The 23154-nt window shown below is 43.3% G+C and overlaps 2 protein-coding genes across 5 annotated transcripts; one reads left to right on the top strand and one right to left on the bottom strand.

Moving 5' to 3' along the window:
• Nucleotides 1–479: 479 nt before the first annotated feature.
• LOC142560376 (PIN2/TERF1-interacting telomerase inhibitor 1-like) lies at nucleotides 480–11855 on the top strand. 4 transcript variants are annotated; one of them, XM_075672426.1, is made up of 8 exons: nucleotides 480–744; nucleotides 1367–1420; nucleotides 1585–1704; nucleotides 3025–3178; nucleotides 6610–6700; nucleotides 7726–7849; nucleotides 9233–9326; nucleotides 10833–11855. In XM_075672426.1, the coding sequence occupies exons 3-8, from the start codon at nucleotides 1608–1610 to the stop codon at nucleotides 11263–11265; spliced, it is 993 nt and encodes a 330-aa protein (XP_075528541.1). In that variant the 5' UTR covers nucleotides 480–744; nucleotides 1367–1420; nucleotides 1585–1607; the 3' UTR covers nucleotides 11266–11855. The 4 variants fall into 4 exon arrangements, with proteins under 4 accessions (XP_075528541.1, XP_075528540.1, XP_075528539.1 ...); XM_075672425.1 differs by lacking the exon at nucleotides 1367–1420 and having other exon boundaries at nucleotides 481–744; nucleotides 10842–11855; XM_075672424.1 differs by lacking the exon at nucleotides 1367–1420 and having other exon boundaries at nucleotides 482–744.
• A 6014-nt stretch (nucleotides 11856–17869) lies between these two features.
• LOC142560374 (microtubule-associated protein 1 light chain 3 alpha-like) lies at nucleotides 17870–21050 on the bottom strand. Its single transcript, XM_075672422.1, has 4 exons — nucleotides 20844–21050; nucleotides 20318–20373; nucleotides 20105–20211; nucleotides 17870–18098 (listed from the first exon to the last, which is right to left on the bottom strand). The coding sequence occupies exons 1-4, from the start codon at nucleotides 20911–20913 to the stop codon at nucleotides 17939–17941; spliced, it is 393 nt and encodes a 130-aa protein (XP_075528537.1). The 5' UTR covers nucleotides 20914–21050; the 3' UTR covers nucleotides 17870–17938.
• Between the last annotated feature and the right edge of the window lie 2104 nt (nucleotides 21051–23154).

Genomic DNA, 23154 nt, shown 5'->3' with positions numbered 1-23154 from the left:
AACAACAGCCGAAGGAAGGAGACACGAGACAACCACGCCTACGTGATTGTCTCGTGTTTCTTTCCTTCGTCCGTTGTTTTATTTGGCGCCTTCGTCGTAATCTCCTGAAGGCGACGGTGGCGCCATCTGGATTTTCAATAAATAGTGCCTCAGCCTGGAGCCCTCGTTGGACACGTCGTGAGACCGAACGCTCTTGTTGGACTCCACGCCAGTACCATTTGCTAGTACCAACGCCTTTCTAGTACGCTCTAATCACGTGTCAAAAGCAAGAATGTTATTGGTCGACAGAAAATAAAGGGAACTTCTGATTTGCTAACGGTTATAAGTCCTAAAGTTGCAGTTTTGTAAACAAACTTTGGTAAATTACAACTAACCAATATATTTTATGCAATAACATAAAATAACATTTTCGTATATTGAATAGTAACATTCACTACCAGTATCAGCCGACAAAAACCTGAGCGCAAGTTCAGTCATACTTGAGAAGCCGAGACAAGTCGCTACAAGTCAAATATGGCGCTCTACATACGATTTGTGGTCCGTATGTACGCACCTTGCAAACAGCGCAGCGACAGTGCTTGAATCATCGCATCGCCGAAGCATTTGCCTGATTTTGGCCCATTGATTGGGTTGTGCATCAAACAGCGCTTACTGGTGCCATAGGGTCAAGCCAGTGTAACGTGTTGTGCTTGTTAAATCGTGAGCTTGCGTGAGACTGCGGCACGATGATGAAGGGAAGACCGAGTAAGCCACAGCTCCGTTATTCAATGCTTCCAGAACGCACAGATCCGCGCTATATTAGAAGTAATCAATGTCCCGTCAAATGAGAAAGCACGATCGTGCAAGCACATCATTTGTGCGGCTTCGGGTACTGTGCCCTATACTAACTGTTGTAACACTTGCTGCTGCCAGCGTCTGTTGGCGCTGTCACAGCGGCGAACGCTTCCCCTTGCAGTGCGAATTAATGTGTATGAACCACGCCTACGAACAATCGTCTGTCTTGCGATCTGCTGTTGGCTGCGATGTAGCTCAATCGGTGCTGGAACCTAGGCGAGGCTGGAACGGTCCAAGTTCGCACTTGGGTTTTGTTATGCGCCGTTTGCGGTTTCAGCGCCGACTGCAGGCGAAGGTAAATTCGAGCGGTATTAAGGAGGCGTTGGAGGTGCGCGGCTTCCTAACATTTCTTTTAACTAATCTTTTAAAAGATATTACGATATTATGGAGAGATACTCAAGAAACGAGCCGCCGCGAGAACGACGATGAAGTTGGTCTGTGCTTAGGCGCGAGCGATTGTCGGCATGGCTGTCTGGCTCCAGTGTAAATAGCCTGTAAATAGCTTCTTTTGTCTGTGTCTTTCCACACGTAGCATTCTCGTGGAGGTTAGCGATCCCCGTCCTCGCCACGTAACTCCGTAGTGGTGGTACGTCGAGCTTGTCACCATGCCTCCCGGTGACGAGACCGCCTCTGCAACGGCTTCGGCTTGTCTGACTTTTCATCAAATAAATTCTCCTCTCTTTGTTGCCACCCGGCTATCATTTAGCTTTTCGTCACTCTGGCCATGGGGTCACTTTTTGTTCCTTGCAGGTTATGCCTACAGTGAGAAGGTGATGAAACAGATGGGCTGGACCGAAGGCAAAGGATTGGGAAGAAATGAAGACGGCATGCGTGATTTCATTCAACCGAAGAAAAAGGTGAATACCAAAGGTAAGATGCAAATCAATTCCAAAATAACTTGCTTAGGCAGATGAAGTTTTATGTAAGGGCAATTGGCATACTTCTGAACGTAGCATAAAAGTAGTGTTAGTACCTTACTTGGAGCGTAGCAAGGTTGCTGGTACTAAGTTGTTGCCTGTCTGAAATGCCAAATGAGTGCATGTTGCTATGTCTACAGTACTGTCACACTGAGACATAGCCAGTAGCTGCATTGCTTGATGATGGCATCTTGTGAAGTTATTTGTAACCAAGATCAAGAACTGCATTTAAGATGTATGGCTGTTCTCTGCTCACGAGTTTGAAGGGCTTTTTCCTTGGCATAATTGTAAACAGATGCTGAAGCAGAACCACTAAATTTTTTTGAGGCTGGTAGATCATGTTTTCAAATCACCTTTGGGATATTTTCGATGAAAGACAGGTTGGCCACTGGCAGAGAACACGGTGGCCAAATGCTCCATCCAAAATATCACACCTAAATAACAGAGCTGTTATCGATCTCTTGTGACACTGTATAAGCTGGGTCATTCTTGTACTGGAAAAAAAAAAAAAAAAGACGAGCGAGAGAAAGTCCACAAAAGTTGCCAGCTCAAGCTCTTATTGAAGATGTTTATTTGAATGTTTCTCAAGTCGTGTCAGAGCACATCAGTTACATGGAAAGAACTTGCCACATTGAGGCTTTGCTTTTTATCAAATGCAGTGAAATGTTCATCTGTGAGCAAACAATCACCCGCCGTGGTTGCTCAGTGGCTATGGTGTTGGGCTGCTAAGCACGAGGTCGCGGGATCGAATCCCGGCCACGGCGGCCGCATTTCGATGGGGGCGAAATGCGAAAACACCCGTGTGCTTAGATTTAGGTGCACGTTAAAGAACCCCAGGTTGTCAAAATTTCCGGAGTCCTCCACTACGGCGTGCCTCATAATCAGAAAGTGGTTTTGGCACGTAAAACCCCAAATATTAAAAAATTATTGAAAGCAAACAATCACCTAGCATCAAGAAAACGCCACCAAAACTTGCTACGTCATGGAGTCTACACCTGTGTAGTGCTTCTACATGTTGCTACCTGTATTTTATTTTTACACACTTTCTAGTTCATGAAGACCCAACGTGAAGTAAAAATCACTTATTTGCATTTGTTGTGCATTGTATGTGTTCATAGAGTGATGTAAATTGCAGTGCTGGTACAATGATTTGGTCAATTATGCATGTTTCAGGTTTAGAAAGTGCAATGAATTGTCATTTTATTACATTTGGAAGTGCAACTGTGACCTCTAAAGACCTCCAGGAACTCATACTTGTGCTTTGCTTTTTCAGGCATAGGCTTCAATGGTGTGGACAATGGCTGGATCGAGCACCAAGAGGCCTTTGACAGCCTGCTAAGCAACCTCAATGATGGAAGCCCTGCAGCTAAAGAAGACAAATTGATTGGGGTTGAAGAGCGGGCATTCAAGCTTGGGGGTCGTGTTCAGTAAGTTTCTTTTGCAAGGTAGCTGAATAGAAGCAGAATGGACTGAAAAGGTACGCTGTAGTTGGTTGCTGGGAGGAAGGTAGAGAGAAATCAGGGTGGTTGGCCCGAACCACTGCTTTTTAGCCAGCGACTCAGCGTTGATATAAGGGGCGATGGGGCAAAAGGACAGGAAGAGAATGACAATCTCAACAGTTATGACCGAGAAGTTTGCACGGTATACAAAATCTGGAAGCTCTCCTTACAGTGACGCATTTGAGTTTGCTCTTTCTTGGACAATCCACCATGGCTTTCTTTGTCCGATGAGCAGTGCATTTTGGTTGCAAATCCAAAATAACTCTTGCAGAGAATCACTGGTTGTCACAACCATAGTGTTTTTCACTATACGCCTCGTGCACCGCCTATAGAGGTGCCACTGATAGCCACCTACCGGGCGCTTCCAACAGAACGCACGGGAGCAGTAGCAGACGACAATCCTTTGCAGCAAGGATGGCTGAAGTTTGCGGCTGCGATTTCTCCTTTGTTCGGGTGCCAGGCTGCTGCTTCTGCAGTGACAGCTGTAGTGAAGACGCTGACCTCTGTGGGAGTGGGTATGAACATGATGTTACAGGTGTTTGGGACAACATGGTCCACATACGTGCCAGGTGCGTCCCGCAGACAAACGTCATGAACTCCATTTACATGAAGTGGAGCTGATGTGAACTAGCCGATAAATTTTGTTGACTAATGCGGCGTCTCGATCGTGCTTTTTTAAAGATTCTACCCTTGCCATAATGCTGCTTCTGTATCTCAATAATAAGCACTCATCGTTAGTGCAGACTTATATCAAACAAATCCGCACTGTGCGATGTCTGAACATGCTGTTGTGATTTTTCTGCCGATGAATACCATGTGACGTCGCCGAATAAGTGCTGTCAAAGCTGCCTCAAGAAGAGTAATTGCGAATTTATTGATGGAAACGCATGTTAGCACTGTACCGCCAAAGAACTGCCGTTCCCACTGCAGTTTTCGCAATTTTAAATTCCCCAAGAGAGCTGCTTGGAAATGTACAAAGGTAAAATCTGACTAACTTTTCAGTACTTTCTTTTAATGTTACTAGGGAGAAGTGCCACATGATATATTTAAAGGCAGAGCAGCGCCAGTCAAAGTAGACGAGCGCTGGCGGCAAAAGGCCGGGTTTAGTCTTCTGCGGCGTAAGCATAATAAGAAATAATTCAGTTGAGCGCAAAATTCACATATAAGCAGCGACTACGTTGTGAAACAAGCAAATCACTCGGCGTGTTAAGTCTGCTCAGACACCATTGAGGTGTGATGACTTCCCAAATGTGACGCGAACTTTTCAGCGAAAAATGGAACAAAAATACCACATGCAGCAACTATTAGCAATTCTCGCCCTGAACTACCAACTTTCTAAACACATTTCCCAAAAGACCACAATATCTAAGATGCCCTCGGGCAAAAAGAATAAAGCTGTTAAAGAAGCACTTGCTTGGTATCATTCCGATAAGACACAGCATGATTTATACCCTTTACAAACAAGGCAGGGTGAAAACGTCGCAGCTCAAAAGAATTAACAAGAGTTAGGCATAAAGAAACTAGCAACAGTTAAACATTTGCGAAGCCGCATATAAAATATATGTAAGAACATGAAGTGCGTGACAGCTGGTGCAAGGATTTACCGGGCCACATAAAACTAACAAGTTCAGTTCTTGCAAACTTATGTAGCTTTAACATACAACACAATGCGCTCGTGTAGTCGTGCTGCCTAGCTAGCCCAACGCGGTAAAGAAGCGGAAAACAATATAAGCGGCAAACGGTGTTCCGAACTTAAGCGAAATGCCTTTAAACCGCATGCTGCACTGCAGACGAGCTTCATCGCTTACGCGTCTAACTACGATCGAGTGGAGAAGAAAAAAAATACCAAAGTGACCATGGAAAGGATGAGAACAAGAAATTTCCTGCCGCAGTGACGATCCATTGCTACCGTTGCTACTGCTGATGAGGCTTTGTGGCGAATGATTAGAACCGTATCGCCGGCACGTTTTTGCCGGTATTTGAGCCTCCCACCATGCAACAATTCTTCTTCGACATTCCTTGAAGCTTTGGCCACCCCACACATGTGAAGGGTGTTGCCTAGTTTGCTCTGAAAACGTGAATAAAACAGAGAAGCACTATCAGCGACACAACAAACTACGGCGTGCAGCTGGCTCCTCTCCCGTGTGTTCTGCGCAAGGTGCCACCAGCATGCACTATGCGTATAACACCTAGAGGGAAATCTGGTGCCACCGTCTATGGGAGTTTCCTATTTGGTGCTGTGCTGTCATTGGAATGAAGGTATATGTGTCTGCCAGGCTTGTGTTCACTGGTGTTATAAGAGGCTTCATCTGAAACGTAGATATGGCTACACAAATAACGCATCCTCCAAGTAAAGTCTTGATAAAAGGTTTGTATTCACTCATATTACATCGTCCAATGAAGTTTACTCAGCTACATTGCATAACCAAGCGAAGAAAAGCAAGAACAGACGACAAACTGTTCCAAATGAGTGTGAATCTTGTAGTCTGTCCTCCAACTTTAGCAGCCCACTGATATTTTTTATGTTCCGTATAATTGTACATGTAATAAGAAGTCCCCATCAGTGAAGAAAACATGCTTTTTGGGTAATAATAAAGCTAAAACAGGTTTTTTACATGCTGTTTTAGTAGAAAATGAATTATTGTGATGCCAGACATTCCGGAACGGTGCTTCTTGGCACATGTTCAAATTGTCCTGGCTCTCTGAGAACGACACCAATCTGAAGTCACAATATACCGGCATTGCACTGTATACCACATAGCAGCAGTGCCAGATTTACCTCTAAGTAATATAGTGAGAAACTATATGGTCACAACATCACCATCATGTACTCTATTTTATACTGTGCTGAAGCTGCGGTAGTAGCGCACGGTAATTTACATCTGCTATAGTCCGCTCGCTTTGTAGTGAGTTTCCGGTAAGGTCTCTCATGAGCTTACAACAGCTCAGAGGGCATTATGGCAACACATATTAACTAGTATTAAGCTTTTGTTGGAGAGGTCTGTAGAATATTTTATGGAAGTGTTAGAGTGTCGCTATCTCGGACTTTTAATGCTACCGTTTCCTAGCAGTACAAATCGAAACGGTCAGCTCAAATATGTGGAAATAGTTGTAAAGATGCAGTTGATGCTTCACGACCATGTTAATTTGATGCCACTGTGCACAAAATTTAGGTATTGTTTGTGTAATAGCCCAAGGCGGTGGCACCCATGAACAGAAAATAAAATTGTCTATAGGCGACAGTGTGAACTGCTGCTCTTGCCAGGAGGAGGTGGAAAATTATCTTCGTGGCCCATTTCGGAAGTTTGGTATCTAAGACTAAATCTGTCTGTGCCGTTTTTCTTCTTTCTACATTGTAGCTACTCAAAGTTCCTCCGAGAAAAAGATTTGAGTCGCAAGAAGAAGGAAGACCTCAATGCCATTGTGGTCAAGAGGAAGAGGAAGGATGTGGTGAGTTATCAATGACTAGCTGAAAGGTTCTTTAGGTGGAAATGGACAGAAGCACAGCGCTTTATGAATCAAACTCGGTAACACCTACATATCATAGATCTGTAAGAATATTTATTCAAATGCAAATCTTTCTTTCTAGGTAGCCCACGTAATTCTGTCTTTTTTTTTTTGTAGCTTTGTGCTATGTTAAGGATAAATAGAGTTCTTTCCTTTTCGAAAAATTGGTCCATTTTGTGGATTTTCACAGGACTGCATTGGCTGTTTCACAGTTGCAATGTCTGGCCTTTTCGAATTCGACGCACCCCCAGCGTCGGGTTGTTTTCTCGGAAAGCTTGTCTGAAAGTCATGCGAGAGGAAGTGGTGTGTTCAAATTCGCATGTACACTGCACAAACAAACCCAGCCGTTCCTTATCTGTATGCATTTACACCTTGCTAAAGAACACCATTGCTTTATCGAGGTCACAAAGCCCACGTATCGTACGGTACCTAATTGGATTATTTGAAATATATGCCACGTAGTTTCTGTCTCTGAAGTGACCATGCCTTTCAAGCATGTAAAAACTGGTGCAATAAAGCCAGTCGAAGTCCAGTGCCTTTCGTGTGTAACTCATACTTCGTTTTCGCTTCTCCTAGCACTGTAATAATGACATGTATCATAATGGCATACAATCAATCTCGGCCTCCTACTTGTTGCTCTTCACTACTAAAGTGCATTCTAGGAAGCTATTTTTGAAGCAACTTCTCAAGTTTAAGGTTGTTAAAGAGTTGTGAAATTGTTCTGTCATATTGCTTAAAAAAGTAGCTGGTTGTTATATAGAAAATTTGCCTCTAAGCAGACTGAAAAGTAGCTAAATCTGGATACAAAAATGCTAAAATGGCAATACTGATTCCAATGTGTGGCTATCCTATATGCTAGTGTGCCTTGTGCTGGTCGAAAATTCTTCATGCTGTGCAGACTGATAAAATCTTACCAAATGGTTTGCGCAATTTCATTAGTCGAAACTGTGCCACATATTGTGTTGCAGGAAAGCGTGCAAGAGGCAGACATGACGGGCCAGGAAGACCTGTCGGGACTGAAAACGTACACTAGTAGCTTGAGCTACCAAGAGTACTTTGCTCAACGCATGAAGGCATTAAGGCATCATAAAGGTTGGACTGCTCTTCAAGAGATCACTGTGGTGTGACTTTGGCAACTGAAAAGGCTTTTGAAGTTGCGTAACAGTTCTTTCACTTTGATTATATTCATCTTTAATCACCCATTACTTGTGCTGAAGAACTCTTGACCGTATCCGAGCCAATGATGAAGGGTGAAAAGATTGCAAAATGAGAAGAATTGTTAATTAAGTTTACCCTGGAACATCATAACGTATTGACGCTCAGAGTGCAATATGTGTTAGCAATTATTGTAAGACATTCAAATTGTGTAATAGGGGTGCCGAAACATAATAAAACCAGTGTCTATTGTTTGGAAGACTGTGCCATGTACGAATCAAGCTTTAGCCGAGTTGATAGATTTTAGAACGTACATACATATATACATACGTATATACTACATACACACATACATGCATGCATGCATCAAGCAGTGTGAAAAAGCAATGTAAGAGAATTTATGTATGTTCAACTTGCCACTCAGGCTTTTCATAAGAACAATCCAGACACGAGCATAAGGAGAAATCAATCATTTTGCATGACAGTGAGAGTCTGTTCCTTGGAAGTTGTTAACGTGGTTTAATTTAGTTAGCCTAGTTGGTAGCACAATTTTGTTAGACAACCATGGTTAGCTCATGTTTACAATGTTCTCATACATAGTATATGCTTCGTGCTTTCCCAATAAAACTTAATTGCGAGCAAGTTCCCATGTTGTGTATTTCACTGCCCATCATATCTTGTGTGTCGCTACCAGGATCCTAAAATGTTGTACATACAGGCAAGAAACGTCTCCTTACGGCCTTTTTTGCCTGTGCACAGCTTCATAGTGCTACATCTTGTCCTTTGTGCTTGTTGGAATGCTAACAAAAGCGTAAAAAAGGCTTTGATGCTTGTTAAAATGCATAAGAAATATGCATAAGTTATTTAACTTTTTTGACCAGTGTCATAATATGCCTGCGCTAAGTCCTGCTATTTTGAGAGCTGCTGGTGAAGGGGAAGCTTGCCAAACTTGTGCATTGCACACTATATGGAAGTGCAGCTATGGCTCCTTGTGCACAAAGCAGTTGCCATGGTAACATCCCAGATTATATGTTGCACAAGTTTTCTAATGCCTGGCCTCAGAAGAGAAATAAACCAAAGGAGCACCTATCTTTTGTGCTGCTTCAGTTGAAAAGCTTAAGGATGAACCAACTTGTCTACACAAAGAGGTTTCTACAAAATTTGAAGATTTGTTTAACATTACTGAATTGTTAAGAATTTGGATTATTGTGTGTCAACTTTATGTGTGCTAGCAGTATTTGAAGCAGTTTAACTGTAGGGCTTCCATTTACATATGCTGACCAGTCATAGCAAAATGCACCATTCTTTTTGCTTTCTTAGGACTTAATGAAGATGCAGACCTGCAATCTTGCCAGCAGGCGGTGGAGCCGAGACATGAAGATAGCGAGACGAGATCAAGAAGGAAGGACAGGAGGTATGAGAAAAACAAGCATGCACAGTATGAATGGACTTCTCACGTGGATGAAGAGGTTGTTGGAGCAGGACATTACGTGCATTGAAAGAGTTTCTTCTGTATCAGTAAGGAATAATATCGTTAATATCGGCAAGTTTGCGACAATAACGTAGCCGTGTCCATTTTGAGGGGACAGAAACGGAGATGGGTGTGCGTAGCTGCCAGTGATATAGAAACACATGGTGGGCATGCTGCGGAAACTGCGCCATTTGTCTTTACTATTATCCTAATACGGCACGTTTCCGCTAAGGGTGGGCAAATATCTTAGCTGTTTTACAAGCGTCGGCGTATGAATAGGGTACACTTCTAATGTATCAGTGTAAATGTGGCCACCGTAGTTGCCGCTCGCGATTTGTTGCGTGCCCTCGAGTGCCGACGAGAAGAACTGAAAGGTGCCTTATTTGTTGTTGGCGAAAACCATTATGAAACCTACAACTAATAAAGCCAAGGCAAGTTTGGTTGCTTTTCTTTTTTCATGGAAGTGCAGAAAGTGGTGAAAGGAATGAAATAGGGCATCTGCTTAAGAATGTTTGGTGCGTGCAGACCGCTTGGTATATGTCTTCAAGAGTCATTTGCATAGCATTCGACAGATGGTAAGCGCGATCAGCATTAGCTAGACTTGGCACTTGACATATTGCTGCGACAAGTTCGTGATGCGAACATTACTTGGGAAAGAAGAAAACCAATTTTGACGACAAACATCAGGGGTGCGATCATTATGCAAGTAAATGCGGTAGTTGATCTAGATAGTTAAAGTAGTCGATAGCAATCTATTGGCACACTTTGGCTGACAATATATGTGGCTCCAGCCAACTGAGAAGTGCTGGAAGGCACACAATGAAGTCTACTTCATTTCGTCAACTCCCATTCGAATTGGTGCACATGTCCCTCTGCAGGGACAGGTTTAATTGATGTAGTATTTGCGCTTGTTCTTCAGATTTCCTCGGTGTTGGTATCCACAGCCAGCCCCTACAGCTCGGTAACTTACCACTGTAAACAAGTGGGAGCACTAAGATTTTTGTTGCTTTAACATTGTTGTCTTTTCATGCCAGCTAACATTATTACGATTATACTGTTTTCATTATACCATTAGATACACACTGGTACCCCTCGCCAATGTACTCGACTGTTCAGGCTGTTGGGCTTTTTGCTTCAGTGATTGCTTTGTTGTAGAGATGTTCACAATACATATGAAAGATAAAAATTGGGGAAGGACACTGAATTCTTCCTTCTAAACGTAATTTAGTTGTAGTGGTGCTTGTTGCAGGGGCAGTCGACTGTACAAATGTCCATCTCTTCGAGGAATCGTGCTTGAGCATTAGAATTGTGCTTTCTACTACAAGTAATAACTAAAAATTCTGTACTAATTTTAACACGTCATATGACAGTATATGTGCCATGAATACATTTTCTTTTTCTGCCCTGTTCAGTTGATCACAGTTTTGTTCCCTGTTTGATTCTCTCCAGGAACTCCAGGGCCGGAAATGCTGCAAGGAAGCATCAGAAGAGAGCTGAACGCCCTTACCCGTGGTGCTTAGACAGGATCAAGAAAGGAATGTGGCGGCCCTTGTTTAAGCCTGACGTCAAAGTAGTGCCTGTGGATGACGACACTGCCAGAACAATGTCCCAGTGGGTCATTGATACAGTGGAGCATTCGGGCAGCAGGATCACTCCTGCCAAGGCGTGCCACCTCAGCAAGGAGATGTTTGCCATGACACTCACCGACCACATTTACAGGCAACACAACGTTTCCAACTGGATGCATATTCCGGGATACGGAAGCAAGTCTTGGGTGGAGGGATGCGTTAACCTCCTGTGTGACAGACTGGTTGCGAGGAACTGCAAACAAGCCTCGGAGTCTTTCGTTCAGTCAACTGCGGGCAGCGGGATGAAAAAGTGACATTGCACGACTATGACAGCATTCAATTTTGTTGTCAAGCTCGGAGCACAAGTCTGAGGTGTTACTGGGCCTGAAACTACGTGAACTTCACCATAGAGTGACTTTCGATTGGTGCACGCCCATTGTAGTATTCTTGTGCGGACAAAGGGGCTATTTTAATGTTTCCTGAGGTGGTGCACTTGAAGAAACACTGTCACTATAGCTGCTGCTCTCCATTCACTGTTTTGGTAGTTGGCTGTCAATCAACGTGGTAGTCGGTTGTCAGTCAAAGTGCATTAGTTTCAAGACTGACCCTGCCTCTTGTAAATAAATTCTCACAGAAAGGTGTCCGACTACTATGTCAACAAAAAGGATCCTTAACTCCTGTTGATTTTATGCAAAAGCGTTTTCATTTCTAGTACTGTACACCACTGTGCATACAATTGCTGAATTATTTAAGTGCTTGCAGTGGAAGTCATACGCATAGTCAAGTGCACTGCACATTCATGCCTGTTCAATGGTACAGCATGTTTCTTTGTATGTGTTTGAAAAAATATTCAACCTCCGTTATATATAAAAAAGCAGCAAACAACAATGCTGCTTTCATAAGACATGCTGTAAATGAATGCTCAGAGGCAAGTAGAAGAGGCCCACAACACAGGTCTGTACTGCTGGCCATCTTTGCATATCTTGCAACCTTGTTTTCCAGTATGCATCTCTAAAATGCCATGCATTCAGTGTGGCTGAACATGTTTTGGCCACTGGATCTGGTAAAAATAACATTGTCATTGGTAATGCAAAGAGCCACTAGATGTTCTGATGGAACTTCAAGACTGGTCATACAATTGTGAGAATATTCGAGGTAAAAATTCAGAGAGTGACCTTTACTGTCAATCATTTGCCAAATAGCTGTAGCAGCATTTGACAAATGATTGAAATTAAAGATCTCTCTGAATTTTTACCTTGAATATTCTCTCAGTTGTATGACCAGTCTTGAAGCTCCATCAGAGCATCTAGTGGCTTTTTGCATGACCATCATTTGCCAATAGCTGTAGCAGCAGATTGTTGCTTCACTGTGTCTGGTTGCCACAGTGTATCTTAAATACCTTGGCTCGTATAGTACTGATCTTGGCCAAACTCTCTCTTCATCAAGTACTACAGTCGCTCCCAGTTATGGCAGTCTGCCTGAGAACATTTGTGCAATGTGCTGCTGCGCAAGAACCTGCACAATTTTAGGTCTGTTTAGGTCTGTGTAGTTTGAGGTCCACTTTAGTTCAGTGGAGACAGATCTTTCCATTCTTCAATTCAATGTCATACAGGGGCCAGTTTGCGCAATTTCTCTGCTCTCATTAAAATGGCTCTCTCGCTCATGGGATTTGTTTTTCAACAAAGTCACATCAGTGACCACCAATTTGTTGCCACCACAAAGCAACACTATGATTTCGGTTATAGCATTAAAATGTGAATAACTGCTCAATGTTCTTATGCATTCATTTGTTGAGAAAAGTCTTGAGTGCTGTAGGCTAGCTTGTTCCTCCACTTTTATCCTTGGCTATCATGGAGCATGCAGGTACTGCACTGTTGGTGGCACTACCAAGAACTGGACCGAAAAGTGCAGCCAAATTGGAGGAAACTTCACTTTTTCTCTATGCAGTTTTCACTGCTGGGCTGATGGATTGCGAGGAATGTAAACTACCTCTGGCTTATTGGCTCCAGAGGTCTCCTGCAAGGCTTGATAGTTGCTAATTATGCTCCTGTGGGCTTGCTTGTCCCACAAAGCTCCGATTTGGTGTGTAGTCTCTTGCCTTCATGAGGTGTGTCGCATGCACATTTGCAGGTCGTCTGGGCTGGTACACTCAGAGGTGTGCAATTCTCGTAGGTCATAAGAAGAGAAAGGGAAATTTGCACACAAGACAGTGGTGAAATGAATTGTGGTGGCCAGTTTTTGACATTTCACCCTGAATGCTTAACTACTACTCCAAAAAGGTCATGAGGAATTGTCTTCGGCTCTTTTGACAAGCTGCACAGCTTATTCAGACATGTTGGAAAGCTGGCTTGCCTGCTGCCACAAGCAGACTGCAGCTTACCAGTTTCTTGGGTCCTTCTGCATTCTTTTGTCATTAATTTGCAGCCCATTATTTTGCAATGCCCACTTTACCATCTGTGACAAAACTGTACCTTCTGGTTCTTGCAACTTCTATGGTTGCTACTGTTGCACCATCTGTGAAGGTGTGCTGGCCAACTTGATGTTACACATGCTGCTGGCTACAGCATAACCCATGTACAACTGGTTATTGCCAGCGAAAACCAACTTCCTAACGATGACAGTTTACAACAAAAAGCGTTCTGGTGCACTATTCAATGCCAAGAACCTTACTTGATTTGAAGACATGGTGGAGTTTGATTGCCCTACCAATAAAGGGCTATGTGCTTTGCAGTACAAATGTGAAAGAACCAAGCTTGCTCACAACATTCATCTATCCATCCAGTGTAGCCATTGCATGTATTTGTGATTCATACTTGTTATAGTATGAATGTGGAAGCAACACCTCCAAGATAATGAAAGGCTCACATGTCATAAAAAGGCACGGAAGCAGTTGAATCATGAATTGGAAAAAAAGAAAAGATGTTTGGGCTAAGCACTGCTTGCGCCTGTGGCAAAAAAGTACAAGTTCTTGCCTTCCGACATGATATCATATCATGGCAGCTTTTCATTATCTAGAAGGTGTGGGATGCACTACGGTCAAGCAAATGTGAGCACCACCTACAAGTGCACATCTGTGCTTTTATTTTTGCGTAATAAACTTTACACGCATGCACCCGACTGAATGCGGACATTCGTTGATGCCACCTGCATCTCTTATCTGTGTTCACTTTATCGTTTAATGTGCACATGTGGAGAAAAAGGACTTGGTGGCTTCTTGGCACTTTCCAAAAGCCAGTCCAAGGTCCGTAATATTCTAGGAGCCTCCAATATGAGGAGTAACTTGGTAAACGCACTCTTCGAAAAATGTGCACCATTTGAGGCTTGTGTCTATCTTACATGCAATTCTTTTCCTTAGCGCAGTGCTTGTGCTACTTCCAGGTCACAGACAGCATGTGCATATCAGCATGACATGGCATTTCTGTTGGGGAAGTATCAAGTGTGCAGCACTAAAGAAAGATAACATTTGCAATGTGAATTATAAAAGGTTTTTTAGGCTGTAGGTATGTTCACATCACGATTAGTAATCAGCTCCAGTACATGTATACCTTTTAATGTGCACATTTTTCTTAGTAACTATCATGATCAATTGTATGCATTTGCTTCCTTCAACATTGCATGCTTAGTACTTTTCCCAAGGAGAATGCCATGCCTATAGAAGTTCCTCGGAGTTCATGATAGGAAACTACTAGAGCATGCAGGAAATTAGACTTTTTGGTGTACTCCTTTTTAACTCTGAACACCTGACATTTTCCATCAAGAATGCCGCGTGCATCCAGTTGTCTTGGTATTCCCGATAGGAAATCGTTGCAGCATGCAGCAAAAGGACATGCATGGAGGTTCGCGATGATGAACATCGCACACTCACAACCCAAGAGTTCAATTTATAATGTTCTGTTGCATAAAGTTGTCATTTTCAACAGCTGTGCTACGCGAGCTGTACAAGAACAAGAGGAGGAAAAGACATTAAATAGCTCATGCTTTTGAGAGAGGGAAATGAAACATCTGTTGCAATGCTTTGTCTACATCAACATCGTATATATACAACTGGTAATCTTGAAAATGCCTGTTCTGAGGTGCATGGCGTGGCACCTTAAATGCAGGCAGCACCGGCAATTTTTTATGTGTGCTCATGTGTTGACACTTTGGTCACATGTGATAAAACAGTACAACTGAGAGACTTGTAGCTTTCCCACCAATAAATTTTACAAGCTAGCTTCTGGACTTTGGATTCATGCTGGCCTGCTGCAGCATCGCCGATTTTGACAGCATGTCCTCGAGCAAAGTTAACTGCATCGCTGCCTTTATTGTACGTTACTTTGTAATGATTGAGACTAACAGAAAATTTAGCCCCTTGGATCCCCGTATTATCCGCCCACTCAGTTGCACAAAGTGTAATGCATACCCCAGTCGGACACGTAGATTTAGCGACACTTTGAGCGGGTTCACTTCATTGCAGCACGTGCCACTCGGACAGCGTGCTGCTAGACGGGAACGGCATTTGAAAGTGTGGCGGTGTCCATCGGTAAATCAGCCAGCACATCTTGCATTTGTTACTTTAGGCAGTGTCTCAAGATAACATGATCAATCACTGCGAGCGAGGACAAGAAGGCATTGCATTTGATAAGCTTCCATTGACAGAGAGAATAAGGGGGGGGGGGGGGGGGGTAAAGAAAGAAAAAAAGGTTCTTTAGAATTAGTGCCAACCCCACATTCCCTATTATTTTACCTATTCTTGAAGCGCTGGTATTGATGCTACGCACTTTGACGCAGTGAAGAGAGTTAGACAAATGCAGTTGCCTGCAAGTGCCACTAAACATTTCAGCCTGACAGACTGTGAATGACACAAACAGCGAAGTGCACTGACTCAAAATGACAGTAAATTTACATATGACAAGTGTATTACTCGTATTTGCAATACAAATTGTTGTACACTCTTATAATACACATGCTTTCAAAGTCAGTAGATAATAAGGTAGGCTGGGGATGTAAAAGCACCTTGCACTTCAGGTGTCTCATTGTTTCCTTTCCATAGCAAACCCACAAAATACACCTTGAGGCCCCTAACAAATAGCCAGGAAATATTCTTGGGCACTTCCATATACAAGCAGTTGCAAACACAATTTTAAGAATTTTTCTTCTGGCAATAGCTGGCAATAGAGAATGTGTCATGAAAAGTAACACAGAAAGAGAGAAGTTAATCTCATCAAACATGAATTGTGACTGAGTGTTCAAGTGACATCTATATATGTATCTTTCTGAGACTGATGACAAGATCCCTCTGTGCTATCAACAAATAGAAAACAAAGGAATGTGTGAATGACTTCACAGTTTGGTAGTTTGACATTTCAGAGTGCTTACTGAGAGCAGGTTGACATATTCAATTCGACATCTATGTGGAAAAACTTTTGGAGCTGTAGCACAAATATTTAGGTAGCACTAGGCCAGTCATCATAATTACAAAAGTTAATCGATTATAGATACTGATATCTTAAAAATAGTCCATTATACCATGGGATGAACTGACACACATGAAATAACTATATAGTGTAACTGTGCCACACATGAATTAAATTTTTGTTTAAGAAAAAGCTACTGTGCCGACAACGGACAAGCATGAGAGGGTACTGACATGTACAAGCACAAACATAGAACAAAATTTCATATCTGTCAGAGTCATCAATATAGGAACATTACCACACACTCACAATGAAGCAACGCACATTTACTTAAAAAAAAAAAGCCACAAACACACACACAATTACACAAGTCAACAATGTTGAAATGAGCATAATGATTACTCCACCTCAACATGCCACGCATGAGCCTTTCATCGCTACTAAACAGAAAAATACGTATTTCACTTACACACGTCTTCCCTTTGGAGGTAAGAAAAAAAAAAACAGTTTCACGAGCTGCTCCTAGCTGTCCAGAGGGCCCGTGAACGAGCGGAGAGGCATGGCCTCTCTGTTCCGACATGGGACCAGCCATCGCCTGGGTAGGGACCTACCTAGCAGGCCCCCTGCCTAGCTCCTCAGAACCTAAATAAAGTTGTTTACTACTACTACTACTACTACTACTACTACTACTACTTCCATCAGCTCTCTGGCAGTAGAAACTTCGCTCCTGTGCATAATCCTGATCTCCCAAACTCGTGGTGCAGACATGCATGCTTGCCAATGTGCAGGCAAATGTGCAATACCGTTGTTTCTTAACAAAAACTTGTGCTCTTTTGCACAATCATTAATGCAGCAACCAGTTTGCCCGATTACTCTGGCAGAGAGCTGACCAGGGCATTTTATATTGCCTCCAAAAGGAACACGTGCATAAGCAAAACTTCATTTTTTTTTGGTAGCCAGGAAAGCTCCATGCGCAGCAAATAGTGGTTACGTAATTATGCTCATATTTTGCTGGCTGATATTTCCGTCTTTCAAAAAGTAAACAAACGCTGTAAAAAAGTGCTGCTTCATCGTTCATGTGTGCCAATACCCTTATACTGACAGCTGATGTAAATAAAGTTTAACTGAAGGTTTGTCCTTGTCTGTATCGACACACTCTCATGCTTGTCTGCCTTTGGCGTAGTATCTTTTTCTTAAGCATTTTAAACCAACTCGTGCAGCAAGCTTTATTAAACTTTTTTATTAAACTGTTTTTTTTTTGTGTGTGGTGGCTAACCACAACGTACCACCCTTTAATGGGACTTGCAATGCCAAGGGGGCACTTGGAGTGGCAGCACCATTGCTGCCCCAATTCGATGCCATTTTCTTGATTACAATTGTTCCGTTAACTTCCCTTTAGTGTCTCATCAACTGGGTCATGCATAAGGACTTGGCACAATGCATGTGTCCTGCTGTTTTAGGTCCCTGCACTATGCGGCACTCAAGGATGCACACACACCACAGCTGGTAAAATTTGCACAAGCAAATGAAAAACCTCTTTACTAAAAGCTCTGTGGGGGCTGGGGGAAAGGGAGTAGTTAACTGTGCACTGTCAGCCGAAGACTTCTTGCGAGGCATATGTCAGGTAAAGGAAGCCGTCCTCATCCCGCTCTTGGGAATAGAGGTCGCCAAGGGTGGCCGACACTGGGGCCATGATGCTCTGGTTGACGAGCAGGAAGAACGCTTGGCTTGGATGCAGCTCCATGCGTCGCCTGCAATGCAGCAGTGGCTCTGTCAAGAGGCAAGTCTAGCGAAAGACTAATTCTTTTCACATTATGTCCTTGGAAGGGCGAAGCAATTCTCCTTAGAAATCTTGTCGGGCAGCACCAATACCATCACGACAACGCTGCAAACTGTGCACCTTGTGATACGGACGTCACATTGATCTGTGGAACTATGACCATTGGTCCAAACTGTAATGTGCAATTTAGGTTCGCACAGTATTGCAGGTGGTGCAATAAAAATTGTAGCACTAATTTTCAGAGCCATGTTAATTATTGTATAGCTCCGCGCAAGGTATTGTAATAATTAAAATGATGAGATCGACCTGCTGAGCATAAGGTGCATCAACGTGCACCTTTCGGAAGCTGCTGTAACCATAGAAGTGATGCCATGGCCTTTGAGAAAAGACCGCACACTGCCCGATCTTGGATGGCAACTTCTGCCCTGCTACTATTGGGCACCACAGTTCAATGTCCTGAGAGAGCAAAACATGACATCCAGTCATAAAAATTGAAGTGATATCTCATTTTACTTGTATTTTTGAAGTGCATTCAGCTAATAACAAGGTACTATGTGCATTAATTATCATAATTATTTTTGATCTTAGTTCTACGACACGCTCAGGATAAGTCTAGAGGAAAAAAATAATGGCATTAAAGAAGTTTTGCAAAGCATACTCTACCTGTGTTTCAGACAGCATCGACATTGCAAACCTCCATTATTGAATATGCCATCTATGCCAGGTGGAGGATATTGTAAAACGAAAACATCCCACTGCACACTATGCACCAAATGTAATACTCGCTGTTGGAGTTAATGAAAACAATGTACATAAAACTATCTGGCATTTCAGCACATGCAGATATGACTGAGGCAATGTTGTAGACAGTTGAAATGGTTCTAGGAATTACAGAATTCACCAGCATCAGTTTTCTTCAACCAGCCCATGAGCATTTTTTTTTTAAATGTCTAAATGTTTGCCTCCTGCCATGGATGATCTAGTCGGCACTTTTAGAAGATATCACAGATGTAAACTGACATTCATGGGACATTGACATGCCAATTAAAACATCCTAGCGAAGTCTGGAGACTAAATGGACCTTCTAAGGCAGCATTGAGTGCGTCATAACAGATCTGTGCCCTTAAGAGTGTGTTGTTCTCAATGCAAACATTGTACCGATGAGTCCTTGATGTATGCAAAACTGACCCCCGACAAAATACCAGGACTGTCTGCATATTCTTTAGTGAAACCCCACTATATCCATACACCTTAATTTATGCAGCACTAGTTGAGCCGTTCCTTTGCTACCATAAAGACACGCACATACATCACACCAAGGAAAATCAGAAAGTAAACGAGATATTTGCCTCCTTTTCTCTCTCACAGAACCAAACTCAGTCACGTAATAAAGGTAGGGTTGTGGAATTCTGGCAGACAGGCATGAATGGTTGGCGATATTGTGTGACTGCACGCTGTTGCCGTTTAATTTTCTTCTTCTGTGTGTGCACACATATACTGTACATTTGCAAAAATAAAAGTGCACTTGAAAAGACAGTGGCCATGTGCATTGCCTCCAGTAATTAATACGAAACAACCCACCAACACGCCTTCATGAACATGTATTATTCAGATGTTTATTTCGCATACCCTCACCTATGCAATGCACAAAGGAATTGAGAAACAAGGGCATGAAACATGACGAGAGGCACAAAGGCATCCATCACATTCACATGTCAACTATATACACTTTATACATTTACTCTAAACTGAATTCTCTATAAAAATACACGGAGTCATGATGGTTCACAAATCTATACATCATATTACGATCTCATTTCAACCCTCCAGGAACCAGCATTGAACTCATGTTTTCAGGCAAGTTACTGACACGAGCGCCAAATGTATAGGCATTGTTTACCAGCGTTATCGCATTGTGTCCGCAGCCGTCACTCGCGCGAACGATATTAACAGGCAGCAAGCCGTAACAACGCCTACCTGATTATCTTCACCAGTTCGGCCATCGTGATATGGTCAGGCACCAAAAACTTTGTTTTGTCGAGAATGGGGAGCAGCTTTTCACCCGGGTAGCGCTCTATGATTACCTGTGGGCAAAGACAGCAACAGAGGTATTGGTTGCGCAACGCTGCCTGTACGCGAGGCCACCGAGTCGGGATTTAGTGGAAATGAACAGCGTTTCGCACAACTTACGGGAACTTTGGACGGGTGCTCCCCGCGTATTGCATCGACATCCTTCTTGCGTTGAACTGCGTCCAAAAAGTTGTTCATTTAGCAGAACTAAACCAACGGTCATGTAAACGAGGCGGTGAACGTGCTTCACAAAATGACAGTGACCTCAAAGTCAGGTGCAGCGAAGCAGGCCCAAAAGTGTGGCGAAAAACAAAATAAAATAAAAGACTCTGAGGGCAAGTCATGATTGCAACACAAATGCTCGATGGAGGCAGACGAACTGTGCTGTAGTTCCAGAATGAAACCGCCACAACTCTTTATCGGAAAGCGCAGTTTCGTGCGCGATGAGTCAGTGCGTTGCCGCGGTGACAGCGCGTTCCATAAGTTACACCAAACGCATGTGTCAGCAGGCCGAGAACAGTGGCGAAGCCATGCTGCAAAGCGTCTGAAAAACGGCTGCTCAGCAACGCGAGCTCAGCTCCGCATGGACTGTCGTGTACAGCTTTGTTGTCAAGCGCGCATCATATGGAAAGGCTGCCATACTCACTGAAATTGCGCCGCTCCTTGAACATCCTTAGTGTTTGCGCACCGTTTCCACTTTCCACAAAACCACTCATGTCAGTGTCCAGGCCCCCAACAGTCAATTTAGTTCCAGCGAAACAGTTCCGCGCAACTGACTCCTAAATGGATCAAGTGCAACGGGTGCAACCTCGCTTGCCTGCTACTCCCAGCTCACGCAGTGAGCAAAAACTAACGAAAACAAAAAAAAAATAGCAACGCAATGCCATTCAGACGTGCAAATAACTGTAGTTTTATTTAAACGGTAGACGTCGTTCTTAGTTTAATGATGATGATAATATGTTGCGTCGTAATGTGCAGATCTACTCCCCGGTGGTGGCGTCCTCTGGATAACAAATGTAGATCTCAAAGGCTATGCTTTTGCTTGTTGCATGACACAGAAGCGATTGCGGGAGCCAAAAACACGTCCCACTCGAGTGATTTTGGACGTCATTTATGACAAAGCACGTATTGCGCTTCGATGGCCTTGCATGTAAAAATCCAAGACTCAGTGACGACGCCCTCTGGCTAACAAATACAAGTCTCGAAGGCCAGGCTTTTGTTGGCTGCATGCGGCGGAAGCTATTGCTAGAGCCGAAAACATGTCATGGACATCAAGTGTTGGAAATACTTATTTCACTGACATGTAAAAATTAAATTAAAAACCAGTTTTATAATGAGACAATTGATCATTATTGCGTCAACCGACGCTGCGAATTTTAATAGAAAATCAAGGTCGCAGTAGAGGGGGCTTAAAACTAGGAACACGTTGATCCAAAGGTTTGTGCGAGCAACGACTCTTATTTCATTGAACTGGCGTGGTCCTCAGCAGATGTAACTCACGATGGCCCGTCTTTCCTTGTCCAGCGTACTGCCTCCGTTCTTCACTATTTTATTGTTTGAAAACATTTAGCGACGTTCAAGCGTCGCGCCTGGCGATGACACATTATGCTACAATTAATAGATCATACTTAACTGTGAAAGAGTTTCACCTAAAAAAAATATGTTGCGATTGCCATGTTGTTAGCGGCTTCTGGCTTTGTCTTCTTTATTGACAACCGCAGTCGTTGCGTCAATCAGCATCGTATGCTCAGCATGGTTATAGTATATTCTAGGCACTATAGCATGGTGGATATTATGGTTTTTCGAAGATGGCGGAAAGAAAATCTTCGGAGTTGCAAACTACATATAGCCGTTGTTTAAAGGATTACCCTAAGTTGTAGCTTGGAGTGCTGAAGCCTTGCTTTGAGACTCTTTATTATTTGGCGGGAAAGGGCTGATATTATCGCAGTGAAAAAGGACCAGCGTTCAATTTTCGAATTTCGCGCTGTAACCGCTGAGCCTCCGCGTCAGGATGAAGTCACCGATTTCCAGGAATTCGAGGATTTCAAAGAGTTTCTGGAGCATAATAAGTTCTCGAAACGTACTGTATATGTAGGTTGACTCTCTCGTTCATTTATAATGGAAAGTGATCCTTATTCTTTACCGGTAAGGAATTAACAAGGCCCCAGCCGGCGCTCGCAGAAATTTATGACGTCACGGCGAGATGGAGGGGGAACTTCAGCGTTGGGTGTCCCCCCCCTCTCCCCACTTATCCCACGTTTTTGTGTTTCTTCCACTCATTTTGCTATCTCGAAAGCTTGACCTACTGACACGACGTAATACTCACGTTTGGTGCGCCTTCAACGCTGCAGAGGACAGAATAAATCAATCAATAAAGCAAGAGAAAAATACGCGACTCTTCATAGCGGGCGCACGGCGTGAAACGAGATGCGATGGCGACAGCCGACGTACGCCAACGGTTGCACTTCGCGGTCGACAGCGTTTCACGGGAACTTGTCGTATGCCCGTGTCGCAATGCGGGCCTGTTGGTATGGCATTTTAGAGTACTAATGTAGCGCGTACAGGCGAATACACAAATAAGGCACCCTGCGCCGTGTCCGTGTGTTTCATGTGCCTTGTTGTGTCCTCTCTGTGTGCGCCATACACTAGTTACTAGCATTCCTAGTTGTCGTGAACTCGATGTTCTTCTGTTTCGTCTTGTAATCGCGCACTTGTCGGTGCACTTGGGTATTATCCAATGAGGTCTAAAAAAAAGAATTTTTCTTAAAGCCTACCTGGCACTATCCTGGATGCCATGTTGGCGATTCGAGCCGATCCGAGAAGACGTGCAGTCACCCTGCCAGCCAATCAGAACCGACAAAGATGGCGAACTTAATAACCGTGGAAGAATTTGACAGCGTCCAGCATATAGCCTAGGAAAGCAGCGTATACAGGAAGGAAAGTTCATTTTGTTCCGC

The sequence above is a fragment of the Dermacentor variabilis genome, chromosome 10 (assembly GCF_050947875.1).
Source record: "Dermacentor variabilis isolate Ectoservices chromosome 10, ASM5094787v1, whole genome shotgun sequence".
NCBI classification, from domain to species: Eukaryota; Metazoa; Arthropoda; class Arachnida; order Ixodida; family Ixodidae; genus Dermacentor; species Dermacentor variabilis.
Note: the sequence above shows the minus strand (reverse complement) of the source record. Positions and strands in the feature narration are given on the sequence as shown.